At 42.4% G+C, this 21,460-nt stretch overlaps 1 protein-coding gene across 3 annotated transcripts in view; it reads right to left on the reverse strand.

Annotated features, from left to right (window-relative positions):
- Positions 1 to 1,537: 1,537 nt before the first annotated feature.
- MED27 (mediator complex subunit 27) overlaps positions 1,538 to 21,460 on the reverse strand; it is an 83,875-nt gene continuing 63,952 nt past the window's right edge. Inside the window, exons 5-8 of one of the 3 annotated variants that reach the window (XM_039720146.1) lie at positions 17,790 to 17,897; positions 11,544 to 11,585; positions 4,378 to 4,455; positions 1,538 to 1,980 (exon numbers count right to left, since the gene is read on the reverse strand). In XM_039720146.1, coding sequence (XP_039576080.1) covers positions 1,846 to 1,980; positions 4,378 to 4,455; positions 11,544 to 11,585; positions 17,790 to 17,897 — 363 coding nt within the window. In that variant the 3' untranslated portion in view covers positions 1,538 to 1,845. The remainder of the gene's footprint in view (positions 1,981 to 4,377; positions 4,456 to 11,543; positions 11,586 to 17,789; positions 17,898 to 21,460) is intronic. The other 2 variants (XM_039720144.1, XM_039720145.1) reach the window with 2 other exon arrangements.

Here is a 21,460-nt window from a genome sequence, read left to right on the forward strand (position 1 = left end):
GACAAAGGGGTTTGTGCTGCACTTCAGTAAGACAAATTATTTTTGTACTGAGGTGCTTACAATGAATTGTGTGACTCCCCAGTTACAGGTTTAAAATTTCAGGCTCAATTAACAGACTTGGACAACGCTGTTTTCTGCAACTAATTATCTCCAAATGCCAAGACACGATTCCACACACTTTTGTGAACCTCAGGATTTGCTTTCTACACCATTATTTAAGCATAAACAGAAGGGAGCAGCCAGCAGTGCCTAAAGCAGGTTGGATATCATATTATGACCTTTATGGTAACAAAAAAAAATGCTTATGCTATCAGAAAGCCAGGCCTTCTAATTAGCACAGGAACATGATGGAGAGTGGGGCTGATTATTTCCAAGGCTTGGGCTCATCCAAGATGCAAACATTGTTCTGTCTTGGCTGATCTTTGGACTGAGAAGGCTGCTTGGGTCAAGTAACAGCACAAAAAGTTTTCATTAGGTAATTCAACTGCAGCTGGGTTTGAAATGGCCATTATCCCAGTGCTAAGGTAATTCTTCTGTTTGGTGACTGGGAATGTTATTATTAATGTGAAAAAAATATAGATCTCACTATTAACATCCTCAAACACACACTCTCATGCTTCACACCCTATGTTGTGCCTCCACAGTCGTAAACATGCATTTTATTTCAATTTCTCTCTCCTTCATACGAGCCAGTGCTGTAACAGAAGCGTGTCCAAAGGCAGAAGGAACCTCAAAAATGACTCTGCAGCACTGTCAATTTATTTGACAATTAATGGAGGGACAAGAGTCCTCCAGAGCTCCCCTTCCCAGCTCCCAAATCAGCTGATTACTGAAGCCTGGGTGGTCTGTAGCAGCAAAAGTTGGGAATGAGAGTGGAATTAATCAAATTGGCTGTAGGGGTGACACAGGAGGTGTGGAGTCAGCAAAATACCAGAGGAGAGACTTCACCCCCGACACCCCCTGGGACAGGACCAGGGACCTTTCCCTGTGTCTGGGGAAAGGAAAACCAGGCAAGGCTCACAGGATGGAACTCTGCCATCCCTCCCAAGCTCAGGGATTGCTGGGAGGGATCCTGCTTCTCTCCAGCGTGTTCCATGTACATTTTAAATCATTTAGGAAACACGCTGGGTATCTGTGCTGCAGAAACTCTGCTTTAGGGCTGAATTATTTCAGTTGTAGAACACGACTGTCACTGCTCATCACACGTTTCCTAACCACTTAATACATGCAGATTTTGTTAACGTTTCTCATTACAATTTCAGTAAAGAGAAACATCTGTTTCCCCCGCATTAGAAAGTTACACTGCATCTTCCAAGCTGCCACATGCCTTTGAAACTCTGTGTTTAATCAACTCCATAATCTGCTCTCCCACAAAAATACCCCAGCACTCAGATAAGCAGCCTTGCAACAATTCCCTCCCCCCAACATTTCAGCATGTTTAAATGTTTCCAGTTCTCCCAAAGAAAAGAGCAGCACTGAAAAATCCACACCAAACCCAAAGGTTTTGCTGACCAAACAACGAAACAAACAGCACAAATTTTGAGAATACAAAATTTATTTCAAGCTTATAAAAGTCCCCAGCATTGCAAATTCTGTCACAAAACGCAAACTGTACAGTGGATATTTTCATTAAATTTTGGAGTAATGGTAATTACTGCCAGGTCTTTGCAGGCAGATCATTTCAGATCACACACAGCCTCTCCTCCAAGATGCATCAGTCTCATGTGTGCCTCTGGCTGTTCCAGAGTCAAATGTTTCAGGGCAACCTCACTGCTCAGGACAGGGAGGTTCAGGGTGGAGGCATCAGGGCTGTCCCACACCCCCAGTGCTGACTCCTCTGGGCTCCTACTGCCTGCAGGTGTCGTGGAAAGCCTCCAGGGTTCGGAAGTCCCTCCACGTGGGTGGCAGGCCATCCTGCAGGAACTTCCCACAGCGCTGGCACGGAGCCTGGAACAGCTTTATGTAACTCCTTAACCAGGTCTAAAAGGAAAAGGGAGAGAAAGTAAAGAAAACTGGATGGGGATGTTCCACTTTGGCATCACTCTTGTCAAACAGGAGCAGCAAGGACAGAGGATGTGCTTTGGCCAGGCCCCAGTGAGGTGCAGGGTGATTTTATCAACACAAGCACACTGAAGACTACAAGACCGTTATAGAGCTGAATTCCCACCTTATTAATCATCTCTTTCTTTTTTAGTCACTTAAGCAAATTTGTTAATAGAAATTCCTGCCCTGTGAGCAGGAGGCATTTGCAGAACTGTGAGGGGAGGCGAGTGCTGCCGTGCCTCACGTTTTTACTGGGATATAATTGTTCCTCCTGGTGGTGCCTTCTCCAGCTGAGCACTGGTTTGTGTCTTGCCATGAGCATCTATCACCCCCTGCTGCACTCCCACTCCAGGCTGGGCTCTCTGAAGACAGAAGGACTCCCACATCCAGCTAATGAACTTCCTCTCTAATGCGATTTCAGGATCAATACTCCCTGGTCATAAAAATACTGAGCCATTTTAAACCTGATTACACTGATGACTACATATATATAAAATAAATAAAAGGCCAGTGGTGCTGAACAGCACAGGGTCAGTTCAGATGTTCCCTCACAAAGTTCCTGCTCTGAAATGGGTTGTTGCCATCGTCACACGCAGCAATGAGCATTGCATAACCCAATTCCCCACTCAAGGAGATACACAAGTAAAAAAGCCCTAGACCAGCAGATTTATACTGTGAAGGATGCACATGAATCTTGTCATTTAAAGTCCTATTGAGTTACATCGATAAGAGAAAATTGTTCTCTAAAGAAGAGGTCAGCTGAGTTTATTGAAACAAATCCTTCCATCTTCATCAGAGTCTTCTCTATAGCAACCAAACCTTGGGCTGTCAATAACTCTCCTCCAGAAGAACTAGATCTTGTCTGGGTTGAGCAGTAAACGTGGGGACAAGGGCAACACAACTCTACAAGTAAATTGCTGTTATTTACTTCAGCCTGGATGGGTTTTGCTTGCACTGTCGAGAAATCGAATTTTCTGAGCCATAATACAAAAATAGGTAAATGAAGTTAAATAGTGCACTTGAGACGTGTGTTGACAGAAAAGAAAGGAATGGTTTCTACATTCCCATCAGAAAATTAGGGCTCCAGAAGATCCTGTCATGTGGACTGCACAAGAGACAGCTGAAAGGCCCAACATATTGACACTTGTGCTGGTTTTGCTTTGTTGGAAGCTGTGGTGTTTTCTCTGATCAATACAGCAGGGCCTTGGCTCACACAAAGCACTTGTTCTACTCAACATTCATTTTCAGGACCATGTTGAACATGGATCTGACCAGTAATGGTTGCTTTCACCTTTCAAAACCTATTATTTTAAGATGCACTTTGCAAACGTCTCATCTTAGTGGCCTTTTTATTAAATAACCAATCCAGCACAGCAGGGAGGAGAGCCTGACTGCTCTGAAATTGCAACTGGAAATTAAGGATGTAAGAGAAATGGTGCTAGACACTCCTAAAGACAGCGAATGGCAAAATGAGATTTCTGTTTCCCAAAGTCTCAGCTGCATTGCTCCAGGTGAAGGGGCAACATAAAGGAAGGAAGTGGAGGAAAAAGCCTGAATTGTAAAGAAAATCTCTCCCCAAATCCTCCTCTGACTGTAGCAGAGAGAACTGCAAGAGCCTCCACTGCCAAAATTCATCTTGGTAGAAGGAATTCTAAACCTTAATTCCTTGTATTCACCCTCTGATTAACACGGCTGCTTCTTATGCAAGTTTATATCACAAATAGGATTCTAAATACAAAAAGAATTAAAGGGGATAAACTTAAATCTGTACATCAAGGTAGAATTGCACTGGATTAATTTTATTCAGTCAGAGAAGATCTGAATACTCCTGTATTTCCTTGCTTCTCCAAGCAGCTGCTGCTGCACAGGAACAAAGTTTGGATAAAAAAGGAACCTTCTGTAAATAATGCCCATCCCTTCCCATACTGGGCGAGCTCCTCAGCTGGGTTACTAATACTGGGAATTTCAATTTTCTTTTACCAGGGCACTGCCAGTGGAGCAGATTTTGTACATCCAGGGCTGGGCCAAGGACAGAGTTTGGTTGAGGGAGTTTTTCCTCCTGTTGTGCCAGATAACCCAGACCTTTGCAGACAGGAATCATCAGGCCAATGCTGAGACCTGGACAGAGGAGCCATTCCCAGCTCAGTTTTCCAACACCAATTCCAGGGAAATGGGGATGGGCTCTTCATCCCTGTCCAGGCAGGAGACACAAAGCATCAGAGTCTCCAGTTTGTTTGATCTGGGGAAATTCCAACTGCACCAGAACTGCCTGGTGTCAATCACTGCCAACACACTCAAAATGGGCTGGGAAAAGGTGTTTTCCAACACACTTACCATGAAAGACCTGACCACCACATCTGGCATCTGGGGCAGCTGGTAGTGCAGCAGGGCAGTGGTTGCATGATCTGTCACCTGCAGCAGACCAAAGGAAAAAAATACCTTTATTCACTCCCCATTTCACACAGAGCAGGAAAACTATGAATTCCACGGGGAGGTAGCAAAGCAGGGAGTACAAGAATTACTCAGTTTCATTTCCTCTGACATCAGGAATCAATTAATATGATTATGGTTTATAAATACGTGCATTACTAAAAGATTTCTGATAAAAAGCTTTTAATTTCCCAGACAGAGCCATAACGAGATCACACATCTGGGAATTGCACATGCACACAATACATATAAAATGTGTATTTATAATAACAAGAATAATTAAAGAAAAATCAGGAAAACTAACCAATGCTGACAGATATATATATTTTTTAATAAGTACAGTTTTTCAAATTATTCTGAAAGGGACAGTTTCTGACAGTTATGATACAATTTTCTACCAGTATTCAGCCTGTCAGTTGTTAAGCACAGTCAACAGCTTACTGCTTCTTAGAAATTCCATGTTGAATGCAAGAAATTATTGGAAAAACTCTTTATGCTGGACAATAAAGAATTCAAAACAACAACACAACCACAAGAGCTCTTTCACAGATTTCAACTCATGAATCTCAATGGTCCTCATCAGTAATGTCAAAGCTTCCAACAAAACACATGACTTTATAGAGAGTGATTTAATTGTATTTTCTAGTTCTGGCATGGGGAAATGGAACTCTTCTCAGGGCCAGTCCACAGACTATAGCAAACTTTGAGCAAGAGGAAGTGAGAACTGAAATTCCCACTGAAATTCCCACTGCTATTCCCAGCTAGCTCCAGTTGCTCCCATTTGCAGTCAAGTCCAATTCAGCAATGGGAGTTGCAGCTCTCCAAGCTTCACTGGAGACAAGAGAGGCTCGTGCTTGAAGCTATTCAGGGAGGTGGTTCTGCCAAAGATACATCCCTGAATAAATCCATGCATAGCCAGGCTCTCATTCACACCACACAAACTTCCTCCACAGAGCTCTCCATCACATCAGTCTGTCTGAATCCAGTTCTGAGTTTTCCTGCTATTTCAGACCCAGGATCTGCTCCCCATCATTCTCACACACCCAGCTCCCTCACAGCAGGAACTCACATGGGATTCTGACATTTGGAAGGAAAAACTTTCAGGACTTTGCACATCCTGGTGAGTTTGCAAAAATATTCACAAAAAGGACCTCGGCCTGTTTTAGCCATTTCTACGTTACCATGTAAAAATAAATATGAGAAATAATGTGATGAACTGTGCATTAATAGCACAGCATAACTCAAACCAGCCATTTCTTCCAAACACATCTCATGCAGTGCTCAGAAGCCCCACCAGCTATCTGAATTTTTTTTTGAGGTGGTGCTTTTACAGGATAGTAGCAGACATGTCAAAGAATAGGAAGTTCTGAAGATATTTATGAGCAGCCGTTCTCCTTCTGCTGTATTTCTACTTCTAACAAACTGTGGTTTGTTTTTTGTTTTTTTTTCCCTCCTGAACAACAAAGTTGTTTTCTCTTGGCACCCAAGGAAGTTGCTTAAAAAATACTGCTATTAACAAATTTAAATTGACTGGCCACTTTGGCAAAGTTGCCCATATGCTGTTGCTATTGTAATGTAAAGATAATGAGATTCCTGGGGGAGATGAAAGCCATCCCAGCATTGCTGGAACACTAATAATGCCTTCTGCACTGAAAAGAAGGCAATTTCTACCCTAAGCAAGAGCTGGTAGCTAAAAAAGATCAAAGTGGGTGTCACATTTGAGGAGGAAAAGTCAAGGAATGACTCCCCACCCCTTCCCAAGCCAGCAAAGAACGTGATGTCAAACAGAAAAGAGCTGGGCCATGGAAAAACTGCCCAGGGCATGGGAGTGAGAATTTAACCCCCCCAGGATTACAGACAATGAGAGAAAACACAAACTGAAAAAGATTAAAAAAGAAGAGGAAAAAGGAAAAAAAAGAGGAGGGGGAAAAGAAAAAAAAAAATCCCGAAAGATCAATACCCAGCTTTCCTAATGGCAACACAATTTCACACCAAAGCAAAGCAAAGCAAAACAAACTGTGGATGTGCCAGCTCACTTAAGGGACACACTTTTTCTTCCAGCCAAGCTGGAATCAGAAACTAATTTATTCTGGGTGTAGGATGATATTTTGTTCATCTCAGGGTTTTATTTTATTAACTCCACTTTTATCATTGTGCCTTACCTACTGCTGTCTAAGTTATCAGTCACTTTCTAATTTCTGTACTTTTTTTTTTATAGGGAAGCATATTCAGGGGAGCACACATCGATTGGGATAGCTCTGCTCTGGACCTTGAAATGGATTTTCAAGAGATCTTGCAGAAGAGCTCAATATTTCACAATTCATCTATTGAAAAGCACTTGTGTTTCTTGTCTAAAAAAAAAGGAAAAACAAGGCAATCTCCTGCAGCAAAATTCTGCTAAATAAAATAGCCATTGTTTAACCAAGCACTTGGAGACTGAGGAAAAGAGACTTCAGTGACATGGAAAAAACAAATTTGGCAAAAAGTCTCAATTTTTCACAAGAAGAGTTGTAATGCTTTGGAACAGTAGTGAGTTTTCCAAAGGTGACACATCCAAAAATGGCTTTATTGGGCTTTGATGACACTGGTTAGTCATACAGCATTCCCAAAGCTGGAAAATCCATTTATAAAAATAAATTATACAATTTACAGGGGGAGAAGGCTGAGCAAGTGCTTCCTGTAACTGGGAGAAGCAGCACAAAAGCAAAGACCTAAGGCACAGCTTTGCTCCACCACAGACCAGGTGAATGCAGCTACACCTGGCTTAACAAAACCATCCCATGACTGAATTATAAAAGCTCTCCCTCTGCCCAAGTATTCATCTCACTGCCAGGAAATATCCTTCTCAGAAGTGAGTGCAGAACTTCCTTTAAGAGCCACAACTTTCCTTGCCACTAACTGGTTTATCCCCTCAAGCATGGCATTGACAACTCCATCTAATATAAAGGGATTCTTTAAATCCCCTGGAAGGTTTTAAACTTTTTTTTCCCCAAACCCTTGTAAGTTCATGGCCTTAACAGTAGCCTGTAGCAATGAGCTGTGAAGGCTGATCACAGCACTGAGGGAAAGAAAAAGAAGGAAGTTGTTTTATTAGTGTTTAGATCTTTCATAGCGTGGAAAACTGCACGAATGCCTTTGTTCATTTCCAAGGATTCCCATCACTCAATCTTCTCTCCAGGAACACATCAGAGCCTCTCTGGAGGGAATGTGGAGCACAGAACGTGGTGCCTGAGAGGTGCTGGGAAGGATGATGGATGGAACAGGCACTGAGGAACTCACACAAATCTTTACACACCCTTCCCCACTCCCAGTTCAGGAAAACCCCACTCCTCTGAAACACAGGATTTACCCATTCTTTTCAGAGCTCACAGAGTTTAGCTATTATTTTGCGTGTTCTGCTTACTTGGACTGGGTCACAGAGGTTTTATTTCACTCAGGGAGGTCTCTGAGGAGAGCCAAGGGCTGATCCTGCCCAGGAGCAGCCGTGCAGGTGACCCTGGAGCAGCCCAGCTCCTCTCCTTGAGCAGCAGCAGCAGCACAGCCCACGCTTTGTCTCATGCATGCATTCATCCTGCATGTGATCTCACTCTGAGATTATTGACAAGAATACATCTTCATACATTACAATACTTATGTGCCCTTGTGCTGGTGAAAATGGCAGCACTTTGGGATCACACAGCTCACAAACAGCTTCTCCAAGTTCTGGTGGAAATCTGCTTGGGGGAGAAGCAGATCAAGCAAAACCACAACCAATTTGTGGCACTGCTAGAACTGGTGAGACTGTTTAGGTGAAAATAAGGATGGGACTGAATGAAATATATGGGTTTAAAGCCTCTGAATAAGATTTAAACAGCCAACCTCCTCATAGAACCCAGCAACACCAGCTATGCTGCTCTTAACTGAGCAGCTGTTTGACACCATCTCCCAGTCTGATCCCCTCACAGCAGCTCCAAAATTCTGTTCTTCCCTCTTTTTTTGAATGCAAAGTTAGGAATATTGCACACCATTCTTTACAATTAGAATTTTGAACCCTCTGGAATTATGCAGCCTTCATGTACACCAGGATTTAAGCCTCAAAATCTTTCCTGATTTCCTGTTTTATTCCTCCTCTTGCTTTAGTGGATCAAGAGGCACGAGGTGTTAAAATTAGGAGGTTTAAGATGAAAACATTTGCTGCTCCTGTGGAGTTTAAATGTCACACCAACATGGAAGCCTGAAAAACCTTTTCTTTGCTCCTTGTGCTTCTGCCCTTTCAGCATTCCCCTCTCTTATTTCCCAGCTCCATTCTCTGGATCTAACCCTGCTGCTGCATTCAGTGCCTGTAAGGTTTCTTCACCCCAGGACCAGATTCAGGAAATCTCCAGGGAACTGGGAAAATAACTGTACACTGGAACAGTAATGGGCCCTCCAGGAGCTGGCCCCCATCAAATCACACACACCCAGGTCCCCTGCCTAATAAGAAGGAGAGAGAAAAGCCTTGCTGACACAGCCAATGTTTGCAAACAAAAAGTCAGGACAAATTTAGCTTGGTTTGACAGGGTTGGATTGAAGATCAGAGGTCTCTGGTCCTTAACCTAGAAATTCGTGCTGCAGCCCTGTGGGGATTTGACAGCACTGCAGCTCCCCCAGGCAGGGACCTGGGGAGCTCCAGATGTTGCTGTGTTATCATTAAAGACAGATTTTGGGAACTTTGGTTGGGGTTTTAAAGAGGAACAGCCTTGTCCTTCTGTACATTTAAAGGCAGCAGAAAGGGCTGCCCAGCCTCCTCCACGGGGGCAGCAGTTACTCATCCCTGTTTTTCCTTCTTCCACATTGCCATGCTGGTGACTGCCATGAGAAACACATTTCAAGAACATTCAGATGTGCTCTGACACATTTACTCATGATTTTTTAGTGGCATGAAAACATTTGTTCAGAAAATCCTGCAGTACAGATCCTACCCTGCTAACAGTGTGTAATAGTTTCTGTAACACTATTTTATCTATTTCCTTCATTTTGCTACTCCTAAATCACTACTCCTGGGTATTGCAAATAGACACAAGTGCAGCTTTAGAGAATAAAGAGGAAATCAAACCAAGCACTGCACCACAGAGAATTTACTATGCTGAGCCACAGCACTTTCTATCACCTGTTTGAAAACCTGACGTGGGTCCCAGCCTTAACTTCTTCAACTATCAGCTCAATCTACACCACCTATTGATTAGAAGCTGCCATCACCTTGCATTTTTATCACATTTCTCAGGCAAGAATCTGAGAGCTCCATGCAACCAATTCAGTGAGAGCTCCTGTGAAGTCAGCAAATATTACCCCAGCCTGAGGGATGAGAAACTCAGCCAAAGAGAGGTGAAGGTGTCCAAGGTAACACAGAGACAGAGCCAGCAACAAAATCTATGAAACTACTATAAAAACCCCCCACAGACAGTTGTTCTGCTGGTTACAAAACACCCTTTCCCTCAAGTCTTTCTGGGTTGGATTTATTTTTTGGTTAATATTACTAATTTAGAGAAAACTGAACAACAGGAACTTAGGAAGAGAACAAAGATTCTCATTTATCCATACTGCAGCCACAGAGGTAGCAGGAAGAGGGGTATTTTATGTTTTCTCACTGATCTCTTCCAGCTTTTGCTTTAAAGCATCACCTGGACATGAAGGGAAATTTATTCCACTTATTTATGCACCCTGAGCCCTTAACATGGACATCTAAGCAAACTGGACATTTACTGAACTCTGTTATCTTGCTAGAGACAATTTTATCATCAAAACCTGATTATTTATTATCATTTAACACAAATTTCAGCAATATGACTTTACCCTTTCAAGTTATTCTAAACCAAAACATCCAGGAGGACAATTTTATGCCCAAATGAGTGTACAACCAAACACACACATTGGGAAATTGAGATGATGCAGGTCATTCCAGAACCTTACATTTACTCCACTGCAAAAAATCACTTTAAAGCAGGCTGATAAACAAATGCTGTTTTACTTCCTGCTCTATTACCCTACTTGATGCTAAAATAGAAAGAATATTTAAACCACTAATCTCCGGGGTAAAGAATCAACTGCAGCAAAAATTCGCTTTAATGCCAGGCAGAGAAGGGAGAGCAACCAAGCTCCCCAAAAGCTGTCCTTTGATCTGCAGCAGGGAAACATCCCAGATCAACATTCTCCCCTCCTGAGTGCCTCTGAAATCCTGGAAGGGAGCTGCACAAGCACAGCCAAGATGCCAGAGTTTTGACCCCTGTTTTTAAGCCCTTTCGAGTCCCTGACCCCCATTTGCTTCACAAACTCCAAAGGAGGATGAAAGGAGCCAGAGCAGCAGCTGGAGGCTCCAGCTCCTTGAACTGGGGCTTGAGGGTAGGGAAACTGGAATTTAAACTTGGATCAATCTGAACTTACAGCATTCTGACAAGAAGCCTTCAAAGAGAAATCTTCCCTTCCTTGAAAATAGCAAGATATAGATCTTTCTAAAACACACTTTAACCTTCTTAGCAGTTTTATTTTTATGGCTGCCATTCTCTCATCAGGCTGCTCTTACTTTATGGCATAACATTCATTCCAGTAAGTCCCTCCTCTTGCTTACACCATCGTGGGAGGAAGGGCAGGCAAAAATAATGTCATGGAAAATATTTCCAAACTCATTTTGGAAAGGGGTTCCACTGGTTTATTAAACTCAAGCTCACAGGAATGCGAGGCAACCAACCCCAATGAAAACAACAAAGCAAGATCCAAATGAACCTGAAACAGTCCTTTCTCCCCAAAAAGATTTAAACTGAAGAAGGGAATGCTCAAAGATTTCTCATGAAATTTTAAGTCTAGTGTAGTATAATCTCTGATTTCCTATTCCAAACCATGGACTGGAACTGTGATGGGAAATAAATCCAAATTAAATAACACTAGAAGTGATCTTCTTTTCTACTCACAGTTTTCCATCATTACAGATTATTGTTTGCTATTTGCAAGTTGTGATGACAAAGAATAAATTCTGAATTATTTAACATAAGAGCCCAGATATTTAAAACCAATTCCACATATGTGCCTTAGGTAGAGAGAAATGATGTGAGGCTTACCTTCTGAAAAACTTGATAGTTGGATTTAGACCATATGTCAAGCTACAGTAGGAAAAAAAAAAAGAAAAAAGTTATCTATTACTACAGATAAAGAAGCAGCTTTGGAGAGAAAAGGGATCAACAAAGATGCATCTCTGAGTTCACTCTTTTGACCCCTTGCCCTCACCTGCTGCAATCTAAGAAAGGGAATTAATAACATAAGATTTCCTTTGTATTGCAATGAAGAATGAACATAGTTCAGCAGAGTTTCAATAAAAACATTATACATACAAGACCTGTTGAATTAATGAGTTCTCTTTAAAAAAGCAAAATCTTCATTTGTATGGGGTTGTGGCTGATCTATGCAAATATTCATCAGCTTGAGTGTGTTTCTAAAATGAGGGCATTTTTATTAAGTTTATGCTTGTCTTGTGTTGAATAAGTGATTCAGTTACCAACGACACAAAGAGCATTTAGCTGAATTAAGCCAAAGCTTTGGGTCTACTGGGGCTAAATAAAACATCCCTCAGGAAACTGCATTTACATTTGCAGACAAAAATCACACTACGAGAGATTTAAGGTTGTAGATAACTGCATACATCCATGACTTCAATGTGTGCTCAGCTACACACAAACTAGAAGTACAAAATTGAAATTTAAGATTTATTAGCCCAGTGGCTCTGGTGTTTAACAATTCCTACTGACATGTTAATGCTCTCTTAGCCAGCCCTGTGGAACATCTCAGACTCTGTCAAGGAAAAGCAGCAGGGAAAAACAAGAGGAGCTTCCATCAACCCCAGACTTGCAAATCACTTTTTTTTTCCAACAGATCCCAGTGTACTCAACAATTCTGTATGCACAGAACTTGTCATGGGAAAGGTGTTTGATAAAGCATTAATCTCAGGAGTCTTAGTCTAGACAGAAGAACTTCTGAGTGTATTTATGAAGCAGGGTTAGCTCCTCTAGTGCCTGATACCATGGTTGGACACACGTGTTCTCACAAGGGGGGTTATCTCTTTTTCTGGTACAACTGATTATTTCAGTTCTGCCTTAGGTGCCCATCCTTTCTAACTGACAGTACAAGATTCTCCAAAGGCACCAAAAGAGGCTGAAATGAAGGAAGTCATATGAAGTGAGTAAAACACATTAGAGGGAGGTGAGGGAAGCGAGGGGGAAGGATGCTGAGTCCAAGTGATTAATTCACCATGCTAAAAATGGTCAGAATGCTAAAAGCTCTCACTCTTTTAGGAGCAGCAGTGTGAAGTGGCCCACGTCCAAATCCTGCCCAGCAGTGACTCCTGAGTCCCCAGTGCTCAGAGTGGACAGGACGTGCTGCTAAAACTTCCAAAGCTGCTCCAGGATCGATGTTTCACGGCTCAGCACCGCTGACCTTGCCCTGAGACAAGAGGCAGCTGATGTCTCAATGCCTTCTGCAGGCTGGATGGACACAGGAGTACCCTGAGGCACCTCCCTGCAAACCTTGTAACACTGCCTGGCTCTTGGGGTGAGATCAAGAACCTCTGTGAACGCTCAGGGTGCAGCCCAGACCTTGACCCAGGCTTGATTTATTATCCCACCTGGGCCTGCTGGGAAGGCATCACTGCACTTCCAGATCAGAAAAGCCTACATGTGAAAATAAAAAATTAATGTATATTTTAAAAAACCCTCCTGTTTTAATGTAATTTACAGGTTTTCTTTGACTGCAGAGTTGCTGTAATTGGAATGTATAGATGGTTTGCTAATCTCCAGTGATCAAACCAAGTATGTGATCCTCTCTAGTTAGGCTCAAAAAAAAAGTCCACTTCAGATGCTGCTTTAAGATGAGTCCAACAGGTTCTGAATGTTCATTAGTTGGCATGGAGATGGGAATGCTGAAAAAGTAATGAATGCCTGTCTTACAGACGTGATGTTATCCATGTTAAAAAAGGAAGAAAGAAAAAGAAAGAAAGAAAAAGCCACTAGCCCCTGCTCCACGCATACATCCTAAATGAGTGCCCACCTTTCCCTCCTGAAATTGAGGATTAAGGCAGAGGCAGATTAAAGAATGCATCGTTATAGGTCTATTATTCTTCAACTTTTCACTTTCAATCAAGACACACATTTGTAACTAAAAAACTGCTGAAAGCACAATTTCAGGGCATCCTCTGCATGTGAATGAAACAGGGGCTTTCTCTCCCCAGTGCCCCTCTCCCCAGCCAGCCCCAGCAGCTGGAACAAGAGGCCGTTTTCTGAAGGTCGCAGAGCGATTTCAAAGGCGATAACAAACCAGAATGTTCCCTGCATCCCATATCAAACAGGTCCGGTGCCAACACTTATTAGAGAAATCAGATTCAACCCCCCCTTCACCCAAACACACACACAGCCAGCTTTGAAGTGGTGAGAATGCAGGGATCAGAAATTACCCCAGAGACAGCTCTGCCTGTCTTTGAAGCTTTCCTTTGATACTACTATTTCTTCTCCTCTCTTACGCTAGGAGGCTAAAAGCTGCCTTTTCTTATTGATATGGGGTAATTAATGAAGCCATAGCATTAACATAACCCAAGTTCCTGAACATGAGAATTCAACAGAGACACTTATGTTCCGTTAGTTAAGTCTAAGGGATGCAAAATAGGAATTTGGCTAGGCAGTGATGTGAAGTGCCCACATGCCCTGTCAAGGTGGTTCTTGGTCTCTGCATCCAAAGAAAAGCACAGCATTATCATGCCAAAAAATCCCAATATGATTTTTTTTTTGTTGGCAGGCCAATGACTCAGCTGCCCTGTGAAGATGAGCTGCATAGCTTCATTTAGTCAGGAATCAGGAAAACACTAGTAATTAATTACCATCCATGGTTAAATTTCAACACACAACAAGCGTGTCACAGTCTGAAATTAAGGGTGGCACTGTGCCACCACTAAAATCATGAGGGTAATTAAAATGCATCAGTCTGTGGTGGACATGAAGGGTTAGGATGGTGAGCAATATCAACTGTGAGCAGGTCCAGCACCCACGACATGTCAGAGCCTGCCAGATCTCACTTATTGTTTTTGCAAAGTGGCACCAAAAATGTCCAAGTTATGCAGCTGGCAGCTTGGCAAAGACATTCTGCAGGGTCTGTGAATAATTCACGAGAGAGGTACACGAGGCACTTAAGAAATGCAATGATTCTCTGTATAAGCAAAGCTTGAAAATAAAACCTCAGAATGGCTGGTCTTGTTTTACTCACTGCAAGCTTAAAACTTCTGCTCTTTCACCTTAATTTCGAAAGTATTTAAATGAGTAAGAGGGAGAACCCAATTTAGGGAGACCTCGGCAGAGACCACGTGAGGCTGTCATGTAATCACCTGTCAACCTGCACAGCTCAATGTGTGAGCACACAGCAAGATAAAGCAACCTGGAAAATGCAATGTCAGCTTTCCTGGGTAACTGCTGGTGTGTCACTGTGCAGCTCCACAACCAGGAAAAAAAACCAGATTTTGGGGTTTTTTTGGCAGGCTTGGCTGTATGAAGGACCAGAGAGTCTCAACAGCTCTGCTGCTAGCCCTTCTCCCTTCCTTTTTTCTTCCCAGCAACGCAGAATTTGCTAAAACCCAGTGTACTTTCAGTTATAAATGAGGACTGCTCTGATCAGAGCAATCTTTGGCCTCTTCTGTGCACAGCCCATTTCTCACAGTGTCTGTGTGACCAGTCTCCCAGTGATGGCCAGTTCCTCTTTTTTAAATACCACTGAATACATCCTCTCTACTTATAAAAAGTCTTCTTCCACTGAATTTCACTTTTTGTACTTTCCAGTGTGTGCAGTTTGGAGGGTAACTCAACAGAGCCTCATCCAGTTATTTAAGTGCAAAGAAGATTTATCCAGTGTCCCTTCTTCAGCGTGCCTTACAGAAAAGAGGCACTTCAGCATTGCCATATTGCATGTTAGCACCTAATTCCTCATCTCCCTCTTGTTTACAAATATTAAATGTTTCCTAGGAATACACAAGCTAAGTCCCAAATCAACAATGACTGTGTAAACTGCTCCCTGGAAAAATTATCACCGCCTACTGTGTTCCTGAGGGTTCTCCATATTTCTGTTATTTAATAAGGATGATACTCACTGATCTTTTTCTTACTTTTTTTGTGTGTTTCTCCTTAATTCTGGTGCATTTTTCATGCTATCAGGCTAGCAACTGAGAAGCCAGAATGGTGTAGAAGCCTCACTGAAGTACCTTCCCAACAGCATCTGTTGTGACAGGGAAGGAATTGCAATGGACTCTGTTCTTAACTGACTGCAATCGCTCATTCCCAGCAGGCACAATAAGGAAAGCAAATCATTGTGAGAGCACAATCTTAATTCTTATTCTCCAATTACCAGAGTAGTTAATTAGTGACAGAAAAAAAAGGAGCTCACTGTTTGTCAATATGTGCTCCAGTTGGCAAAACTAGCAAACTACGCATTTATTTAATCTTCCAAGCCAAATTTGCTCATGATTTAAGTGGCTCCAACTCCAATTCTACTTCAGTCAAATGAAATGTTCCTATTTATACCTAAAACAGAGACCTTCAGGTTTGCAAAATCTCTGGGATGCCCACTGGAATAGCAAAGTGCCACGTAAAGGTCACAGGTTGGTGCAGCCTTGCAGGAGCAGTCACACAGCCCAGGGTTGGACACAAAGCTAAATGAGTAAAGAACAGACTCCCCTGCAGACTGGCTTAAAGCAAGAAATAAGCCAGGTGTTAACAGCAATGCTCTGGAGGAGCAGAACTGCTCCCCACTGACACAGGCAAAGGTTAGTGCCCCGTGCCCAGAGCTGGCCTTGGCAAGTCCTGCTGTCCCCGGGCAGCAAACGATGGCAGAGGAACAATGTGCAGCTCCCAGGAGAGTTCACCTTGAGCTGAACAGAATCCCAGTGCCAGATGCTGAGTTTCAGAAAGGAACTCCTTACTTAGCTTTTCAGCATATATAGCATTATTGTATTTCAAGGGAGCTTCAAAGGAAACTGGATTCATCAGAGAAAACGAGCACACCCAAATGAAGTGTGACATGGGAATCCATCACACACTGTCAGTGCTCTCTCAGCAGACCATCATTTCACTTCCATGCAGAACTTGGGGTGAAGAGGGGCTGGTGCTGGAGCTCTGTATTTATATGCAAATATACAGGGAGTAGAGAGCAGCTGCTTCTGTGGCAAACTGGTATTTAAACCTGCCTATCTGAAAAAGGCAAATCAAAATTAAGCAATTTTTATTTTACGACTTCTTAGGCCAATCCTCAGCCCTTTGAGGAAGAATGTCTCACCTGGGAAATGGAGCTGCACTATTTCCTTCAGCAGCTCAGCTCCTGGCCTTTCCCAGAGAACAGAGGTTCAGACCCAGAGCTGCTGAACTCTGGGTCAGCACACAACGTGCTTCTGTGTGCTGAAACACAGTTATCACTTTTGAAAGGAATAGAAGTCTCACCTCATTATAACATGGCCTATGGGTGCCAAATATTCATCTTGATATAATGAACTTCTTATTTTAATAGGCTTCATAAGCAGAAGAGAAAGCTCCAGAGAGACAAAGTGAAACATGGAGGTATTTAGTGCTGTTAGTGGAATGGAGAGTCCTGGCAGATTTCTTGGGAACAGAGATTCTTCCACCCTGGAAAGAGACCTGAGCTGAGCTAAGGCCGTCAGGTCCTGTTAACATCTCCTGATGTGCTGAGGAGAGCCATATGGAGTGTGTGCAGGAACAGGAAATCTCAGGGTTCAAGCAGGGTGAGCTGTTCACAAAATAAATCACTTGTGGAATCAGGTAATGCTTGCTGTAGTAGCTGCTGTTCAAGATGTGCTGCTGCTGGGAAGCAAATTCTTGAGGAGCACCTACCAGTGATCCTCTCGGTTGTGTTTACCAAGCCAAAAAAAACCAGCCCAAGGTTTCTCAATGGCTCTCAGAAAAGAGAAAGCTGAACCTTGGGCTGTTGATGTGCTGGTACACTGCAAAAATGTTTTCTCAGCAGACACTACACAAACACAGCAACTGAGGTCTAAGGTGATCAATCAGAAATTCAAGCTAAGGCTTCAGAGCTTAGAAAGAACTCAGAGATTTAGGGATGCAAAACCCAAGCAAAACAAGACAGATTTAAACTGGAACATTCTGCCGACATTCCGAGTCTTTTGCCAGTTTTGCATTTCCAGGGTGCCCGCAGTGGGATCCCAGTTTCCTGCCATGTAAAGAGATAAAGATGAAGTGCAGATGAAGAGATAAAGATGAAGTGCAGATGAACAGATGGAGTGCAGGGCTGCTGGAGAGGCCGTGACCCACCTTGCCATCCTCGGTGTAGACGTTCTCGTTGTAGCCCTTGACGATGGTGCGGTCGATGAAGAGGCTGCGCATCACCACGATCACCTTCAGCACCTTCCCCAAGGTCACCTGGCAAGGGCACGACAAGGACACAAACGGGCTCATGGTGTCTCTGAATCCATAAGGCCATCGAGTTAACAGCCTAAGCTGATGCGATTTCAGTTTTCAATATTTTATAGAGAGACCAAAATAAAAGATCTAAAAGCAGTGTGTGTTCTGAGGAGGAGAGCTGCTACAAAGTGCAGAACAAACAAACATTCATTTGCAACTGAAAATGTATGAGTTCACAGAATTCCCTTGTGCAGACATGACACTGCCAAGCAATTCTCTCCATTTTATTAACACCACAACTCAATAACTTGTCAAAAACAATGGGCAAATGTGATTATTTTCGATGAATTTGATATTCACCAATATAAGTCCACTTAGAGAAAAACAACTTGAAAGAAGAATTGGACTCTCCTAATGCTGGCTTGTAAAAGCATACCATGAGTTTAATGGAAAACATTTTCTGTCCAATAAAAATGTAAAATTATTTCAAAGGAAACTACAGCTTAAAGTAAAAATGTTACATTTTCAAAGGTTTCATTTCCTTCTGTGAAAGTGTTAAAGTGTAAAGAATAAAACTAGTATAATGGAAAATACAGAGGGTCAGTCAGAGTATAACAACAGAAACAAGCCTAAATTATATTATTGACAAAAATGCAATAATGAAGGCATTTTAATCTAAAAATCAATTTACATTTCAAAGATGAAGTTGTACTTCAATACAGTTAAGATGTGTGTCTAACAAGAATCTCCTCTTTGTATTTTGTTATGCAGAGATTATTAGAGAGTTTTCCTCACCCACAAAAGCATAAAACTGAGATAAAAAAGAAACAATTAGTTCATTTTAATATTTCCCAACCAGGAGCAGCTCATTTTCTGCCTGTGTTCCAACATTTCATCCTGTATAGATTAACACCCACTAAAACAAATGCGTTCTTACTGCTGACCTCAGCAGACAGATCCACACCTAAAGAAACCAGTCAATAGGCACCTTTATTGATCTGTTGGATGTTATTCCTTTGTAACTTCTGTTAATGACTGCTGCCCATCACCTTGTTCCAACACCAGCAGCCCCAACCTGAGCTGATTTAATCAGGACAGAGCCACAAACCCTGGACAGAACTGATGCCAAGCCTTTGGCACAGCACAGGGAGAACTCCAGCAGGGAAGAGTCTGAACTACAGGGCAGGACAAGAGAAAAGACAGGGGAACAGGAAGGGGAGACAATGACAGCCATCAAGCAGACAGGCTGCCAGGCATAATGCTGCAAGAACATAAAAAGTGGGTCAGAAGAACGGGTAATTTGTGAAGAAAAAAATGTGAAAGGCTGAAGGACAGGAACTTGTATCAGGGCCTGAGCCATGCACACACCAGGCACCATGAACATGTAAGGAAACACCATGTTGTGCCATCATGTGCTGTGAATTTTGGTTTAAATGCAGTATCTTGCCAGGGTACTCATAAATAAGGTCTAGTTGGTCCTCATATACAAAAAACTGGCAGAGTTATTTCACCACCTGGCACTGTATTAATTAAGTTGGAAATGCAAAGTCATTACCCAGAGGTGCCCAAGCTATGATGCTGATCACCCACTGCAATCACAGTTTTGTCATAATTGCTAAGAGGAGGAAGTGAATAAACTTTGAGAAAAGTTGCCAGCACATTAAGAGTTAACAGTTTTCAATTTATTTTTCTGCTTTATCAAAACTGGCACGTCAGTGGGATATTGGTCTGCTGAGAGAATGGACTCTTATTTATAACTTCACACTAGGCATCAACCACACATAACAAAATTAAAAGGAGGAAAAGAAGACATTTTAAAGAAAAAGAAATCTTAATTGAACAAGGATAAGGCTGCCCTACAAACACCCAGACCCAGCTTTCTGTATAATATTTCCTATCCCCATTGCCTTCACACACTTTAGTTGATGATCTCTTTCTCTTTCCATTGTGCATTCACAGCACCTCCCATTGCTGCCAGGTAGAAATAAATCTGAGGTTGATCTGAAGCCTGTGTGTGATGTTCCTGAAAATCCTCAGAGTGAACAGTGGAACATAATGCAGTGAAAAATCCTGTGTGTGGCACTCCAGCTTGCTGGAGTGAACTCCCTGCTGGCCTCAAACCTCCTCCCCACATGATTTACCTGCACAGATGCTCCCTGCCCTTTTCCAGGTGATCTGACTTCACACCCTTCCAGTGGCTCACTCCCCACTTCCAGAATCCATCACAGCACTGGAATGTCACATCCTGCACAATGTCCAGGACAGAACCTTGATCAGCCACTTACCTGACCACAGAAATTCAGAATTCCTGTCTCCCACATGGGTAAGGAGCTGTGGAAACCCAGCTCTAGCTGGGTACCTCAGTGAGCTCCCTGAGAAAGGTCCAGCAGCTGAACTCCCCCTTTACAGGATTTTTTTGTAAATCCAAACTTGGGCTGGGTTGGTGCTGGGTTGTCTAAATTAGCTCTTACAGTGCTCTGGTACTGAAACAAAATATTTCCCTCTTTTGTACCACTCTTGTTTTGACAAGAGATTCCTGCAGATTTTACTCTGGAGAATGGAGACACTGAGATGATTTCTGTAGGACTGTATCATTAGTTAAGTCTGACAGAAGCAAGAATTTAGTAAAAGAGCAGCTCAGAGAAATTGCAGTTCATGGTTTTGAGAGCACTGAAAGAATGAGGGTAGTAGCACAAAGAATGAACAACAGCCTGTCACCAGACTGGAGGATGCTGAGAGACGTGGAAGCCACAACTCTGCTCCACAGCTATTTTCAGGGTGAAACACATTCCACATTGTACATACAGCAAATGCAATAGCCTTTATTTTTTTCCTCCAGTAATCAAGATTCATAACTATTTCCAGGGCTTAATGTTTTTGCTCAGCTCTGCTGTATTTTACAAATCATGTTTTTCAGCAGATCATTTTATTCCAATCCCTGCTCAACTTGGCTGCTTGGAGGCTGTGTTCAGAACAGATCTATGTATGGAACATAATTTACACTTACAGCCATGCAGCTGTGTCCCTGCAGATCACCTGAAAGCAGGTAATAAAGCACCAATGCCTTTGGTAAACCAGTAATTTGATAGTTCTACTCCCAGCTCCAAAAGTGCAGATGTCTCCTGGAGGTCCAGACTCACCCAGATGGTCCCTATTTAATGGGCACTGAAATGTCCCTGCATTTCCACAGGTACCAACTGAGAGAAATTTCCTTCCTTGTTCAGAAAAGATACCTTTCAATTGTGACAAAATGGCACCAATTTCCCTTCTAAGCCAAGTTTTCCTATTAAATTTCAACTTCTCCTGTCGATATCCTGTTAAGACAGCACTTGGCTTTTTAATATTTTGCCTGAAGGATATATGCCAACTCGTCCTTGATGTAGAAAATTTTAATTCAAATCAATACATGTACAAGGTCACTTTAAAATTCAATTAATATGAATGAAAAAATATGCCCCACAGTTCTGTGAGCTGAAAATGGAACAGTTGCGAGTTAAATACTTCTGTAGCTTCTGTTTTGGGCTGTGTAATAACAATGTACATCTAACTTCCTTTTAACTAAAGTATACTAAATTCAGACA

The sequence above is a fragment of the Passer montanus genome, unplaced genomic scaffold (assembly GCF_014805655.1).
Source record: "Passer montanus isolate IOZ18808 unplaced genomic scaffold, ASM1480565v1 scaffold43, whole genome shotgun sequence".
NCBI lineage: Eukaryota > Metazoa > Chordata > Aves > Passeriformes > Passeridae > Passer > Passer montanus.